This window comes from Myotis lucifugus, unplaced genomic scaffold (genome assembly GCF_000147115.1).
Source record: "Myotis lucifugus unplaced genomic scaffold, Myoluc2.0 scaffold_626, whole genome shotgun sequence".
In the NCBI taxonomy this organism is placed as follows: Eukaryota; Metazoa; Chordata; class Mammalia; order Chiroptera; family Vespertilionidae; genus Myotis; species Myotis lucifugus.
The window spans coordinates 380,601-397,030 of record NW_005871674.1 but is presented as its reverse complement, the minus strand read 5'-3'; the positions used below and the strand labels follow the sequence as shown (position 1 = coordinate 397,030).

Below are 16,430 nucleotides of genomic sequence, written 5' to 3'. Positions count from 1 at the left end.
GATTTTCCTCGCTTCTATTTTCTGCCTCCTCCCAACTTTAGGAGAAACATCCTCCCCAACATCACCACTACCTACCTCAAGTCGTGCATTTACAATGCCGCAACAGATCCGTTCTGCCCCATCTTCCGTCTTGGCAAAATAGTGGAGAATGCAGGGCACAGCTTCCAGGACATGGCTGTCGAGGTAGGCACAGGCCCTGGCTTTGCTGGCACAGTCTCCGGCACGTCTCATTTCAAAACAGGCTCTAAGGAAAGCGTGCTTTGTCTCTGCTCACAACCCACAGGGCGGCATCATGGGGATCCAGATCAAATGGGACTGCAACCTGGACAGAGCCGCCTCCTTCTGCCTGCCCAGGTACTCCTTCCGCCGCCTGGACACTCGAGACCTGGACCACAATGTGTCCCCCGGCTACAATTTCAGGTGGGCGTGGGCGTGGGCATGTGTGGCGGGTGATGGTGACTGGATCACTCCCCAGTGGGGGCATGCACACCCACCTAAGACCAGCACTCAGGCAGCCGCCACGGGCAGGTGGGAGCCGTGTGCCAGGAAGAATGCTCCGAGAGAGGCTGTGCGCCTGTGGCATCCTGGCCTGTGAGAGCCCTCCTTGCCCGCCCTTTCTTGTCTGAAGAAACATATTGAGCCTGGCTGGTGTGGCTCAGTGGTTGAGCATCGACCTATTAACCGGGAGGTCATGGTTCAATTCCCGGTCAGGGCACACGCCCAGGTTGTGAGCTTGATCCCCAGTGTGGACTGTGCAGGAGGCAGCCAATCAATGATTATCTCTCATCGTTGATGTTTCTATCTCCTTCTCCCTCTCTCTTCCTCTTTAAAATCAATAAAAAATTAAAAAATAAAAGAAACATGTTGAGGCAACTTACAGAGCAGCTGAGGGAGGCTGGCTGCTCTACTCTCTCGAGCCAGCCTCAGTCGGGACCCTCACTCACTGCTTTCGAGGAAGGGCTGAGTTTGTGACCCTCTAGTCCAGAGGCCTCTGGGCTCTGACCCAGGAACTGATTTCTCAAATACAGAGTCTGCCCCGGCATCTCCAATGTGCACAGGATACAGGTTTCAGTCTCAGGATGGGCCTTTGCTGGTATTTTCTCTGTTGAAAGTGCTGTGTATTCGTTTCCTAGGGTTGCCATAACAGATGACTACAAACCAGGGGGCTGGGAACAAAGGATTTTATCCTCTCACAGTTCTGGAGGGCAGAAGCCCCACATCCTGGTGTCAGCAAGGCCAGGCTCCTTTCTTGCCTCTTCCAGCTTCCGGTGGCTCCCGACAATCCTTGGTGTCCCTTGGCTGGTAGACACGTCACTCCAGTCTCTGCCTTCTGCCCTCTGGGTCTCTGTCTGTGTGTCCCCTCCTCTTCTTAGAAAGACACCAGTCGTATTAGATTCAGGGCCTGCCTTAACTCAGTGTGTCCTCATCTTAGGGGCCAGGGTCCCGTTTGCCACTTTCCTGTAGCCACATACATTTGCACCTGCCCTTTGTCGCATCTTGCACACAAGTAGCCACTATCAAAAACAGGCCCCAGGCCCTGGCTGGTTTGGTACAGTGTATAGAGCGTCGGCCTGTGGACTGAAGGGTCAAGGGCACATGCCCGAGTTGTGGGCTCGATCCCCAGTATGGGGCGTGCAGGAGGCAGCTGATCAATGATTCTCTCTCATCATTGATGTTTCTATCTCTCTCCCCATCTCCCTTCCTCTCTGAAATTTAAAAAAAAAGGTCCCAGGAGGGGCCACCTGAGTAGGTCAGTGGTGCTTTTTGTGTTGCATTTGTCTCCCTCTAGTGGTGACATGGGGAATCAAATGCACGTGTGATCTGCAGTCCTTTTGAACCATCTGGCTCACGGATAGAAAGGCAGATGTTTGAATCTTTTCCTAAGCAAGGAGTTCGATCTGTGTTGCTCTGTTTCTACCCTCACACAGTTCCTGTAGAAACCACTGGGCTCGAACCCCAAAACAGAGAGAAGCCGATGGGACCCTCACAAGGACAGCCCTCCCCGGACTCCTGCCAGCATCAGGCCCTGCCCAAGTCCCAGGCCTGGGCCATGGCACGGGGACAGATCACGGGCCAAGAGTTTAGGTTCTGGGATTCCCTGTATAAAACAGGCAGCAAATGGTATCACGTCTCAGTGGTTCTCCCTCAGCCATTTCCCTGTGTGTGTGTGTGTGTGTGTGTGTGTGTTAAGGCTTTGAGACAGTTCACATACCACACAGTTCACCCATTTGAAGTATAGAATTCTGTTTTCAGTACATTCACCGAGTTGTGCACCTACCACAACAGTCAGTTTTAGAACATTTCCATCACCCGTACCCTTTAGCTTTCACCTCTCTGTCCCCCTCACCCCAGCCCCTGGCAACCTCTCATCTACTTTCTGTTTCTGCATTTGCCTGTTCTGGACTGTCATATGAATGGAGTCATACAGCATGTGGCCTTCTATTTAAAGATCTATCAGTAATTTTTTTAAAGTAGTGCCTGTTAGGTGTGATCAAATAATTGATGTACCCCCTCCCCTGGGAATTGACCTTTAGCCCACTTCACAATGGACATTCTGCTTGCTTAGACCACATTCCACCTGCTAAGACCATTATCTCTCCCCTCCGGAGTTTCCCAGAATCCCGACCTGCACAGAGAATTCTCCTCCCAGAAAAAGCCCGCCTAGAGTCCTTTAAAAACTCTGACTCCCAGTCTTTGGGTGCTGCCCCATCTGGGTTTCCAGATGACCTTTACCCCTTTTGGCCTCGTGCATTCCTCCTTCGGCGACCCTAACAGTGCCTGCATACAGAAGAGAAAACTTCATAGAAGTGGCCTTAGTGTGCACTCAGCCCAGAGCTTAAGATTTGGAGCATTTGAAATCTTAGCTTTATTGCTTCTGAGGAAACAGGACCCTGGGTCCACTTTAACACCCAGATCTGAAGTTGACCATTTTATACAAAACCTGCTTTGCTTTGAACCTGCCAAAATTTGCTTTCATTGAGATTTAAGCTAAACTCCACTAGAATCCTACAAAAACTCTGTCCCTTTGCTTGGGACACGGCTCCTCTGGCATGTGTTCGCCCTCATTGAGGGGTCAAATCCTACCTTTGTTGGATGGCTAGTTTGTTCCTGGGAGTCATAGGCTGCTGGGCCTAAGTCCTGGACGAACCTCCCAGGGCACAGAGCAGGATAGAGAGAGGATCCAGACAGAGAGTCATGCAGGAAATATTCAGCATAGAAATAAAGTCCACCCTTCCCTCCCCACTACCCAGCAAATCTGATTCCCCACTATCTACAGACAGGAGTGTTGTGAGGAAGTGTGTGGGGGGTGAGGGCGGAGGGGAGGCAGAGACCTTGGTTCACCCAGTGTTCATACACATCTGGGGCTGAGTAAAGGGCTGCAGAAAATGAATCAGTCAGTCTCTGAGTGGCTCTTGAGGCCATGGAAAGATCTAGGTCCTTTACTAAGGCACAATGAAAGCACTGGGTCTCCTGACATTTGAAGGGCTGCCCCTTCCCCCCAAATGAAATGAGCCAAAAAAGTGAAGGGAACAGGGGGAAGGGCAGAATTCTAAAAAAAAAAAAAATGCCCTTCCTTTGAACACCATCATTGTGCGAGCATGTGAGGGAGGCCAGCGGGGGTGGGGTCAGCTGGGAGGCAGGCCTATAGGACTTGTCTTCCCTTGTTTATCCCCCAGCCACATCTGGGCAGCAGCCAGGGTCCGCCCTCATTGTGTCATCATTGGAGGAGCTCAAACTTAAAGGCTCCAGTTTAAATTCAGGGCATTTCATTTTCTCTTACTGGTGGGCCTGCTGTGTCTCACCATGCCAGCCTGCTGCGATGATATGTTCCTGTATGAGACCAACAAAGTCATCCAGATCCAGAACACGAGATATGGCACCATTAAGTGGATCTTCCACATGATTGTTTTTTCCTATGTTAGGTAAGTGGGGTGTGGAGATGACCCCAGATCTCTGCAGTGGTTGCCCGCAGCTTCTGGTGCACATCCTGAATTCTACGTGGTTTTAAAACCCGAGATGTGTGTCTCACAGCAAGCTGGTGGAGAAGTGTGTGTGTGTGTGTGTGTGTGTGTGTGTGTGTGTGTGTGTGTGTGTGGGGGGGGGAGGAGGGGGCGCAGCGAGCAAGCAGCAGACAGGAGGAAGCTGTGCCAGTTTGCTACAGAAAGAAGCTTGGGAGGCAAGTGTGACACTCTGGTTCTATCCCAGGCCTGCCAGGGCGAAATGGGTGGGGCATGCCTGGGAAAGGTGGGAAAACACAGGGCAACACCCTTGATTTCCAGAGAGAAGGCCATGAATCGAGGTGCAAGTAGTGATGCTGCTGGTAGCTGTCTGAGTCATCACTGCTTAGGGGCAGGAATAGGATCAGACTTGTAAATACCACTTTAGATCTTCTCCATGGTTAGGAAGGCTCCCCATGCTCTTTTTTTTTTTTTGGTTACAGCTCATTTATATTAATAAAAGGGTAATATGCTAATTAGACCAGGAGACCTTCTGGGAGACATTTCCGACGTCCTTCTGGACAAAGCCATGGTGGCAGGGCCGAGGCAGAGGTGGTTAGGGGCGATCAGGCCATGAGGGGAGGGCAGTTGGGAGTGATCTGACTGGTGGGGGAGGGGGGACAGTAGGTGGTGAGCAGGCCAGCAGGGGGGGGCAGTTGGGGGGGAGCAGGCTGGCAGGCAGAGTGGTTAGGAGCAATCAGGCAGGCAGACAGGTGAGCGGTTAGGAGCCAGCAGTCCCAGATTGCGAGAGGGATGTCCGACTGCCAGTTTAGGCCCGATCCCAGCAGTTGGACATCCCCCAAGGGGATGAGAGAGTGCAGGCCAGACTGAAGGACACCCCCACCCCCCTGTGCATGAATTTCGTGCACCAGGCCACTAGTTGAGATATAATTTCTACACTATACAATTCCCCCATTTAAAGTATATAATTTCATAGTTTTTATCATATTCACAGAGTTGTGCAATCATCACCACATTTTAGAATATTTACATTACCTCAAGAGGAAATCCCACCTCCCTTAGTTACATTCCCATTCCCCTGAAGCTTCAGGCACCCACTGATCTGTTCTCTGTCTCTATGGATTTGCCTATTCTGAACATTTCATATAAATGGAATCACACAGTATGTGGTCTTTTGTGTCTGGCTTCTCTCACTCAGCATCATGTTTTCAAGGTTCGTTCACATTGGAGCACGTATCAGTACTTCATTCTTTTTTATGGCTGCATAATATTCCACTGTATAGATGGACCACTTTGTGGTGGACATTTGGGTTGTTTATCAATTTGGGGCTATTATGTATTATGGATCATGCTTTTGTCCAGCTGATGTGGCTCAGTGGTTGAGCGTCAATCCATGAACCAAGAGGTCACTGGTTTGATTCCCAGTCAGGGCACATGCCTGGGTTGTGGGCTCGATCCCCACTAGGGGGTGGGCAGGAGGCAGCCAATTGATGATGTTTCTCTTCGATGTTTCTATCTCTCTATCTCTCTCCCTTCTTCTCTCTCTAAAATAAATAAAAACATATTTTTTAAAAATCATGCTGTTATGAACATTTGTTTACAGATTTTTGCAAGAACATATGTTTGCATGAACAGTTTTCTTGGGTATGTAACTATGAATGAAATTGGTGGATGACTTGGTAACTCTTTCAACCTTTTGTGGAACCAACCATTTTTCACAGTAGCTGCACCATTTTACATGCCCACTATCAATATTTGTCCCAATTTCTCCACATCCTCACCTAACACTTTTTATTATCTGTCTTTTTGGATTGTGGGCATCCTAGTGGGATGTAAAGTGGTATCTCTTTGGGTTTTGGTTCACATTTTCGTAATGGGTAATGTCCCCTTGCTCTTTGTGATGATGATAACAACTCACGTCTGTACAGGGAGACAGTGTTGTTTACCACCTAAGGGTTAGCAGGGGTCCTCAAACTACGGCCCACGGGCCACGTGAGGCCCGCCGAAAACATTTATCTGGCCCGCCAGGTGTTTTTGCCGCCGCTGCCTGTCCTGCTTAGCAGCCGACTCATCCCGGGCCCGCAGTGCACATGTGTGGAATGTCTGAGGGACAGTGAACTGGCCCCCTGTTTAAAAAGTTTGAGGACCTCTGGGTTAGAGTCACTCAACCTCTCGGAGCATCAGATTCTGCCTCTGTTCACAGAGTGGTTGTGGTAATTAAATAGAAAAGGCATGCAAGCCCTTCTCAATGCCTGGCATAGGGTAGGAGCTCCCCAAATGTCAGCTCTTTTTAAAAAGAATCTTTTTTAATCTAATGGGTACCTTCATAATGCAGTACACCCTCTCCTCTGACTATCAAAGTAACCATGCCCACACTTGGGGTTTGAGGTCTGAAAAGGTGGATTCAAAAATCCTTTACCTCTTTGCGTTTCCTTTTCTGTAAAATGGGGATGATGGTTGTTGTGAGGATTAAGTGAGTTAATAAATGCAGAGCTGCTAGAAAAATACCTGGCATATGGGAAGCCCTTACTAAGTGTGAATTCTTCCTATTAATTGTAACTACTAGGATCATCATTATTTAATTCGTGTGTTTACTATGCAACAAACATTGAATAATAAACCCATATGCTAGAATTCTAAAATAAGAGATTACTTAGACAAGATATCAAAGGACTGATGATAAAAGACGTAGTAAATTCCTACAAAGATCATATTTCAGATCATTCCATGTAACAGATAATGTAACTTTCTAGTATGCTTGGGTCCAGCACGCAGTTTCTTAAAAACAGATCATTGTACATATGAGAAAGATTATTATGAGAACACCTTACAATGATAACTATTTTTCTTCCATATGGTGGACTCTTATTTTACATGCATTTAATTCCCTTAATTTCAGTTACACACATGCCACCAGAGCATGGAGAGAGGGCACAATTAAAACAGGGCAATGATTCGGTGACTGGTGTCCGGAGTAAGGGGGAGATGGATACTTGAGTTGGGGTTCCCTCAGTCAGTCTCTGCTTCCACGTGCTTCTCACAGAGTGAGCATTTTGCTGTCCTACCTGTGGATCTAAATACACCTTTTCCACTCAACATGCCCCCTGAAATAAGCCAACTTCTTAACATTTGCCTTCCTTTCACTTCCCGCAAAACTGGAAAAACAGCAACTTGTTCCAGGGCAGGAGGAAAGCCTGCGGCTATGCATTGTGCACAATGCAAGGGCCTAGCAAAGGCAATTTTAATGAGACACAATTTTTACCTTAAGTCCCCACTTTGAAAGATAACCCCACGTGAAATGCTTCCCTATTGTTTATATTTTAAAATATGAAATTGAAGGAAAAAATGCTGCCAGCTTTGCTTTTCCCCTCTGTGTTAACAGAAGACTGACATCTCTCTGAATGGTGTCCCATAGAACACAGTGTGGGCAATGCTGCCTTCAATTGTATTCTGAGGCTGCAAGTTGATGTAACTGCAAGTTGGCCATCTATGAAATGGGTAGACTCATGGTGCCCCGGGGTTGAGGGATGTTGTATGCATCAAATAGGACTGGTGTGGACCACTGATGGAAGTCCAGAAAGGCTCAGGTAAAATTTGGGATATGCAGCAGCAGGTGGTGAGTTCTGGCCATAGGGTTCTGGGTTCAGTGGTTGTACATACTAGGGCCAAAAAGGCAAAGGGCCAGGATAACAAAGTAAGACAATGCATCAGTTATTGAAACTGGGGTCCAAGACAGGGGCTAGCAATACTGGAAATAAGACTAGAGGCTGAGTCTGGCTGGCATAGCTCAGTGGTTGAGCATTAACCTATGAACTAGGAGGTCACAATTAGATTGCCGGTCAGGGCACATGCCTGGGTTGCAGGCTCCATCCCCAAAGGGAGGCAGCCGATCAATGATTCTCTCTCATCATTGATGTTTCTATCTCTCCCTCTCCCTTTCTCTCTGAAATCAATTTAAAAAAAAAAGACAAGAGGCTGAGCAGCTTCTCATAGTCCCTCACAACCAAGTTCAAGTCTGGAGTCAAAGGCAGGGCCTGCAGCTGCAGGCAGGGTCATGTGGCTCCAGCTCCCAGGGTTGCAGCAGTATGTGGACAGGATGCTGAGTAGGTCTGTGCTAATCATATTGTTTGGATGTCTGACAGAAACCTACCTCAAGTTATCCAGCAAGCCACACAGGGGGATTTACTGTCAAGTAACTGGGCAGTGGAAGAGATGGAACTGTCCTCTGACATGGATGGTCATAAAAGTTCAAACTGTGTTATCAGGGCTGGTTCTCTCTCCACATCTTGGATCTACTGGGTATTTCGTTTTCTTCTTGAATAGGCTATCTATGTAGGAAGGTGGCACACCTCACATCCTCCCCTTATAGCAACCAGAGGAACAAATAGGGTTTCTTGATAGCTCTGCCAAGAAAGTCTCAGGAAAGACTCTGATTGGTTGAGCTTGAGTTACATATTCATCCCTAAACCAATCATTGGCCAACCCTGGGTCATATGCTCACTCTTGTGGCAGGAAGTAGAGAGAGGGTAACAGAGCTGAATGAGCCAGACCTATCCACTGTCAATGGCTTTTCCTTAGGAAAAAAGAATTCTGTTGCCGGAAGAAATGGGAAAAGAAAGTGGTGGGTAGGGGCAGAGTGGGGAGAGACAGTAAAAAAACAAACATCCATTACAAAGTCTCAATGGATAATTATGATTTGAACAGTGCAATTATGGGGGGATTCCCATGTTATGGACTCCACTTCTTGATTATATGTCACAGCTTAATTTCCCAGCCTCTCTTGCAGCTAGGAGATAGGCATGAGACCCAAGTCCAAAGCTTTTCAAATATAAGAACTATGCAACACTTTAGTATGCAGGGAATAACATCATGTGGTGGGCGTGAGCAGAATTCATCTTTAGGAATTTATGGGGACAGTACCAGCCTTGACCTAACCAATGGGGGCCACGTTCCTGAACCCCATGCTTTAGAAATCCCGGTGTGGCACTCCGCTGGCTGCAAGCTTCCCCATGAAGTAAGAAGCCAGTTTCCTACTGCTGCTTAAGGAATTACTCCAAACTCAGTGGCATAAAACACCATCCACGTAGCAGCCCACAGTTCTGTAGGTTAGTGGTTTGGGCAATGACTGGGTTCTCTGCTCAGAGACTCACAAGGTTGAAATCTAACTGTGAGCTGGGTCGAGTTCTCACTTTGGGACTCTGGGGGAGCTTTTTACTTCTAAGCTCATTCTTGTTGGTAAAATTCCAATTCCTTACAGTTACAGGACTGAGAGCTCTGTTTCCTCGCTGGCTGTCAGCCAGGGGTCACTCTTAAGATCCTGGAGGTCACCTTCATTCTTTGTGAACGTGGCCTTTTCCAGCTTCAAGCCAGTGATGACACAATAAATTGTTCTCTTGCTTCAAGTCTCTGATTTCTCTTCTGATACCAGCCAAAGAAAACACTGCTTTTAAAGGGCTCATGGGATAGAGTCTAGCCTACCCAGGTGTTCTTCCTATCTTAAGGTCAGCTGTGTAATAGAACCTAAACATGGAAGCATATCCATCATACTCAAAGCTCAGGGAGTTAGGCAGGGTTCATATACCAGGATATAGGAAACATTGGGGTCATCTTAGAGGTCTGCCTGCCACAGGGCCAGAATGTGCCCATTCAGAGCTGCACTCTCCCATCCCACCACGCCCTGGGGATGCAGGACTGCAGAATTCTCTTCCCAAATGGCCCTGAACCTCTTCCCAGATTTATTCTCTTGAGAGAAGATTATAGCATCCATGGGCATGGGCAGGTGTATACAGGTGGAGGGAGGTTGGGCATGGAGGAGATAGGAATACAAACGTAGGGAGAGAGATCATTTAGGAGACTACAGGATAATCCAGGTGAGAGTTGATGGTGACCTGGCCTAAGGAAGTGCCAGTGGTAGAGATGTAGATGGATTTGAATAACATTAGGAAAATAAAACAATAGAACGTATGAGGGGGAGTGAGGGAAAGGGTAAGTTAAGGAGTGTGCTATGTTTCAGGCTTGAGCAACTAATGGGTGGTAGAAGAATTTATTGGGGTAGGGAATATGGGAGAAAAAGCCTTTTGGGGGTGGAAGATGAGTTCAGAACTGAAGGTTTGATGTATCTGTGGGACACACAAATGTAGAGGCTCAGTGGGTAGTTATATATATGAATCTGAAGATAAGGTTACAGATTTCTATATGGGGTAACCAGAACATTGGAAGTAGCTGCAACTGACCAGCAAGAGAAAATGTAGATGAGAAGGCAAGAAGGCTTAGAACAGATTCCCGAGGATAGGAATGCTAACCATTGGGAGCACAGATGTCCTGGTAGGATCTCAACAGGGTGGTCACAGAGATACAAAGAAAATCAGGAGAATGTGGATTTCAGGAAGCTGAGGGGAGAAGGGGAAGGAGCTAGTGCGTGATCATTGGTGTCAAATGCTGCTGAGAGTCCCAAAAAGAACAGGTCTGTGGTGCATCTATCGGACTCAGTGAAGATGAAGTTGTTTACTTGGCAAGGGAGGCTTTGGAGGAGTGGTGGGGGTGGGCAATAGACTGGAGTGGGTGGAGGAATGGATGGAAACGCGGAAATGGATGGGGTGACTCATTCTTCCAAGGGACGTGGATACAAAGGAGAAGAGAGGCATCAAGTGGTGGTAGAAGAATATGGGGTCAAGGGAGGATTCATTTTCAAGATGGGCAATGACGCTGAATGTAGATGGTGAGGAGATGGGAGAGAGGGAGATGATGAGATAAGTGAAAATTGTCATGGTCATCAGCGACACCAACTAGCGAGCCTAAGGAAAGCTTGCTGTGTTCTGTGGCTGTTCTAATTGTAGGACATTTCTTCTTCACTCTGAGCCCAAATCCATCTCCCTGTAATTTCCCCCCTTTGGTTAGAGTTCTGCCCTGTGGCCCTTCTACTTGACACTCTTCAAATGGCTGCATCCTGTTATTGTATTTCTCCTCTTCTTCAAAATAGCAGCCCGACCCCTCCAGCCCTGTGTGCCCCAACATGGGGCCCAGACCTTTACTGTCTCAGCCAAGCCCACACACCCACACTCTTGTTTGTCAAGTCCTCTTCAAAGGTGATGCAGGCACTTTCACTTTGCTAGCGGAAACATGCAGTAACCCAGCCTGTTGTGGTTTGAGATATAAAATGATAACAGCTGCAAATTTATCTTAACATGTGTGTAATGTGTCTTAGATGAGAAAAGACTATGTGCCTGGCAACATGAGGAAGGAGGGTGGTGGGGCAAAGAAGCATAGTGCTCATGAGAATAAACTGAGCCTCGGTGGTTAGACTGAATGCTTCCCCCTGAAGATCAGGAACATGGATGTGGTCCTTTATATGGTAAAAGGAACTTTGCAGATGGCGAAGTTATTCTTGGTTATCTGAGTGGCCCCAGTGTAATCACAAGACTTCTTAAAAGAGAGAGACAGGAAGGTCAGCGTTAGACAAAGGAGATGTGACAATGGGAGAAAGGGCTGGACTTGCAGGAGTGCCCGCAGCCTCTGGAAGCTGGAAGAGGTGAGGAACAGGTTTTCTCATGGAGCCTCCAGAAGGAATCAGCCCTGCTGTCACCCTGATTGAGCAACAAGACTCCTAGAGCTGTAGGGGAATAATGTGTGTTGTTTTAACCCACTAGGTTCGTGGTAATTTGCTACAGCAGCAATGAGTCATTGATACAATCAGTATTTAACTTGCTTTGGGGGTGCAGGCTCTCCACCACTTTCTTCTCAGTGCATCTCTTGCTGCCCTTGGCTGTTTGCCAAGGCGAGTGGACCAGGGATGGACATAGTCTGATTCTTCTCTGGGGATTTTATGCGCAAGAAGCAGAGGCTGCGGGCCCAGCATCCCCATGAGGCACAGAAGGCACACAGCCCGGCGTCCACAGCTGCTTCCAGGGTAGGCGGGGGTTAACCAGCTGGAAAACAGTTCACTTTCAGGTCAATTTAGAGTAACCTTTGCTCAGTGAGCCCAGACACTGTGAAGAAGAGCCAGGCTTGGTTGAGAGGCACTTCTTCCCCCACCGTGTTCTGAGGTCTCTCTCCATGCCCGCCCGGTGCCAATTCCCCCAGATATGCCAGTCTGTGCAAGTTGCCAAAGTCGTTCATATTCAGAGCCTGTGGATCGGGATTCTGAAGAACCTCATTATAACGGGGATCCTTGTCTACATGTGGTGAGTCAGGTGCAGAGTGCAAGCCTGAGGGCTTCTGGGGCTGCCCTCATTCTCCATCCCCCCTCCCTTTCACCCCCGTTTCCCCTGCCCTTCAGACAGGCTTCTCTCATGTCAGCTCTCTCCACCTTCCAGACTCTGCACTCTCTTCTCCCTCATTATCTCTATCTACCCATCGGACATGACCCAGCTAAGTCCCCAGCGCCTTCCTGCCCCTTTCACTTCAGGGACATGTGGTTTGCAGGCTTGAGGATCAGAATTGTCGCTGCCCACAGCCAAAAGGTCACAGGGAGCAGGAAGCCAGGCAGTTAGCTCCTCATTCAGGGACTAAACCCATGGTCCCTGAAAGGTTCTTGGCTTGTCTGAGCCACCAAGTGAGTCGGGAGAGAGCTGCTGGGACAGTCGTTAGTATGTTCTTCCCATCGGGCAGGGCACTGCAAACTCTTTTTCCCCCTGCGATGTGGCTCTGAAGCATTTGAATTCTTAAAATGATATGTTCATTATTATACAGACAAGTCCTCCGATGTACAGGGGCCTGGATTCCACTAAGGCTGCTCTAGAACACACTGTCCATTCTGGAATGGACATGAGAGACCAGAACTGAGCTTCCCTAATGGTGGGCCAGACTGACCCAGGATTTTCCTGGGAAAATGTTGCAAGAGCCAACGGGGAAAAACATGGCACAGACCATGTCCATGTTGTGATGGGAGGCAGCAATGTGCTGTTGAACAGTGTTATCTATTTGTCTGTGAAATTACATTGACTAGCTCTGTCTTGTGGACGCTGGTTGGGTCTCAATTCTGGATCTCTTGCCACCAATCTTTCTTCATGAGCTTTCTTTTTTAATGAGTGTTATAGAAATACTAAAATATATTGAGAAGAATATAATAAACACTCATACGCCACCGTTCCACTTAGGAAAAGAACATTACTAGTCCAGGTTTAGCTCCCTGCAGACCCAGCCTGCATCCGTTCTCTTTCCTCTCCCCTTCTAAACATCATCCTGAATTTGGTGCTTGGATATATGTTGTAGAAATACCAAAACAACCATAGAATTGTTGTTTTTATGTTTCTACAACATATGTCCATCACTATAAAAAGGTTTTCCTTGAGGTGAAATTCCTAAAACATAAAATCAACCTTTTTTTTTAAAAAAAATCCTTACCCAAGGATATTTTTCCATTAATTTTTAGGGAGAGTAGAAGAGTGAGGGAAAGACAGAGGGAAACATTGATGTGAGAGAAATGCATCGATTGGTTGCCTCCTGCATGAGCCCCTATCAGGGCCTGGGCCAGGGAGGAGTCTGCAACCAAGGTACATGCCTTTGACCGGAATCGAATCTGGGACCCTTTGGTCTGCAGGCTGATGCTCTATCCGCTGAGCCAAACCAGCTAGGGTAAAATCAATCATTTTAACATGAGCAAGTCAGTGGCATTTGGTACATGCACAAGGTTGTGCAACCACCACCTCTGTCTAGTTCCAGAACATTTTCATCGCCTAAAAGAAGCTCTATGCCCATTCGGCAGTTAATTCCCATTTCTCCCTGTTCCCAGCCCCTGGCAACCATCAATCTACTACTCTCTGTCTCTATGGATTTTCCTATTCTGGATCTTTCATATCAATGGGATATAGAATATGTGATCTCTTGCATCTGGCTTCTTTGACTTAGCATAGTGTTTTCGAGGTTCATCCACAGGGTAGCATGTTTCAGTACTTTATTCCTTTTCATGGCTGAATAATATATGGGTAGATCACTTTTTTTTTCTTCCATTCATGTACTGTTGAACCTTTGGGTTGTCTCCTTTTGGTTATTGTGAATAGTGCTGCTATGAATACATGTGGACAGGTATTTGAGTATATAATTATGTTCTGGATTTCTTTAAACCTTATATCATAATGTGCGATGCTTTGGTTGCTCAACATTGTTCTTTTCTTTTTAAAAAAAATATATTTTATTGATTTTTTACAGAGAGGAAGGGAGAGGGATAGAGAGTTAGAAACATCCATGAGAGAGAAACATCCATCAGCTGCCTCCTGCACACCCCCTACTGGGGATGTGCCCGCAACCAAGGTACATGCCCTTGACCGGAATTGAACCTGGGACTCTTCAGTCCACAGGTCTACGCTCTAGCCCAGCCGTGGGCAAACTACGGCCCGCGGGCCGGATCCGGCCTGTTCGAAATGAATAAAACTAAAAAAAAAAAGACCGTACCCTTTTATGTAATGATGTTTACTTTGAATTTATATTAGTTCACACAAACACTCCATCCATGCTTTTGTTCCGGCCCTCCGGTCCAGTTTAAGAACCCATTGTGGCCCTCGAGTCAAAAAGTTTGCCCACCCCTGCTCTAGCCACTGAGCCAAACTGGTCAGGGCAACATTGTTATTTTCATATTGATACAATTAGCTTGCCATCATTCTCACTGCTGTAGAGCAGGAGTGGGGAACCTTTTTTTCTGCCCAGGACCATTTAGATATTTATAACATCATTCGAGGACCATACAAAATTATTAACTTAAAAATTAGCCTGCTATATATATTTGGTCAAACATTTAAGTAATTCACTTTTAATGCCCTGAAAGGGCCAGACCAAATGATTTATTGGGCCTTATATAGCCCTGGCCGACATTCCCCACCCCTGCTGTAGAGCATCCCACTGTGTGAATCCAACAATTTATTTATCCATTCAATGTTCAAGGACATTTAGGTTATCTCTGGTTTTCCCTCATACAAAGAATGCTGCCATAAACATTCTGTACAGTCCTCCTTAGGCACATGTACCAGTATGAGGGTGTCTCCAGGGCATACACGTGCGAATGGAACTGCTGGGTCATGGGGAATGCACGTCTTCAGGTGGACTTCATATTGGCAAATACACGTTATCTTTTCATGCAATTCCCAGGGGTTTTCAAACCTGACTGTGTATTAAAATCAGCAGGGTGACTTTTTTTTTTAACTTTTAAAAATATATTTCTTTATTTATTTCAGTTATTTATTTCAGAGCAGAAGGGGGGAGGAGAGGGAGATAGAAACATGAGTGATAAGAGAGAATCATTGATAGGCTGCCTCCTGCCCGTCCCCTACTGGGGATTGAGCCGCAACCCAGGCATGTGCCCTTGGCTGGAATCGAACCTGGGACCCTTCAGTCCACAGACCGGCGCTCTATCCACTGAGCCAAGCTTGCCAGGGTGACTTTTAAAAGGTATATAGGCACCTGGATAACTCTCCAGATTTATAGAACCATAGTTTCCAGGGCTGGCCCTGGGAGCTACAATTTTGAAAGCTCCCTGGTTGAGAACAGCTGGGACCATGTCTTGGCCCACTCTGTCTTGGCTTCCAAGGTCAGCACCAAGTGGGCAGCTGTTGACTTAGACTTCCCAATATCCTTCATATATTAGGGGCTGGGCAGAAGGAAGAGATCAAATAAACACATGCTGAATGAATAAAGAAAGCATTTAGGACAGTGATGGCGAACCTATGACACGCGTGTCAGAGGTGACACACGAACTCATTTTTTTGGTTGATTTTTCTTTGTTAAATGGCATTTCAATATATAAAATAAATATCAAAAATATAAATCATTGTTTTACTATGGTTGCAAATATCAAAAAATTTCTATATGTGACACGGCACCAGAGTTAAGTTAGGGTTTTTCAAAATGCTGACACGCCGAGCTCAAAAGGTTCGCCATCACTGATTTAGGATAAACTCTTAATTATTTTGGGCAATGGGAGGCAGGGAAAACATGTGGAAATGAAATCTACCATTTTTAATAATCAATTCCACTTCCCCTTTTTAGTTCCCCCACCACAGTAATTTACATTCATGTTCTAAATAAGGTATTAACAGCTAATGAACTGACCTGAAAGGCAGGAAACTGGAGGCAGAGCTACATAAGGCATGAACAAGAATAGCACCTGGTTAAAAGGTCTGGCTCTGGACTACGTGGTAGACCAGTCAAGAACCTCAGTTCTGCCACTGCCTATCTGTGGGCAAGATCCTTCACCTCTCTGAGCCCATTCTCTCATCTACAGAAGACGATGATGACGATACTATCTCCTATTGGTGTGAGGATGAAAGGAAATGATGTGTGTGAGCTCTCAGCACGTCTGAAGTGCTCAACAAAGGGTAGCGCGTATTATCAATATTATTTATACAACAGGTGTGTCTTTCTAGAAAACAGGTGGCTGACCTGCTGGACATACCCTTAAATAGGTACCGATGGGTTTCTGAGCCCCAGAACAAAGCTGGTGAATTAATGCCAGGTGAACTCTGGTATTTGAGAAGCTGTCCT

The 16,430-nt window shown here is 46.8% G+C and overlaps 1 protein-coding gene across 5 annotated transcripts in view; it reads left to right on the top strand.

The window, feature by feature from the left end:
- Positions 1-10: 10 nt before the first annotated feature.
- The window catches only part of P2RX7 (purinergic receptor P2X 7), a 43,278-nt gene continuing 26,858 nt past the window's right edge, over positions 11-16,430 (top strand). For 2 of the 5 annotated variants that reach the window (XM_023746088.1, XM_023746087.1), the window contains exons 1-2: positions 11-183; positions 284-420. In XM_023746088.1, the coding sequence (XP_023601856.1) occupies positions 310-420 (111 nt within the window). In that variant the 5' untranslated portion in view covers positions 11-183; positions 284-309. Of the gene's footprint in view, positions 184-283; positions 421-1,133; positions 3,924-16,430 lie in introns of those variants that run through there. The other 3 variants (XM_023746090.1, XM_023746089.1, XM_006104986.3) reach the window with 2 other exon arrangements.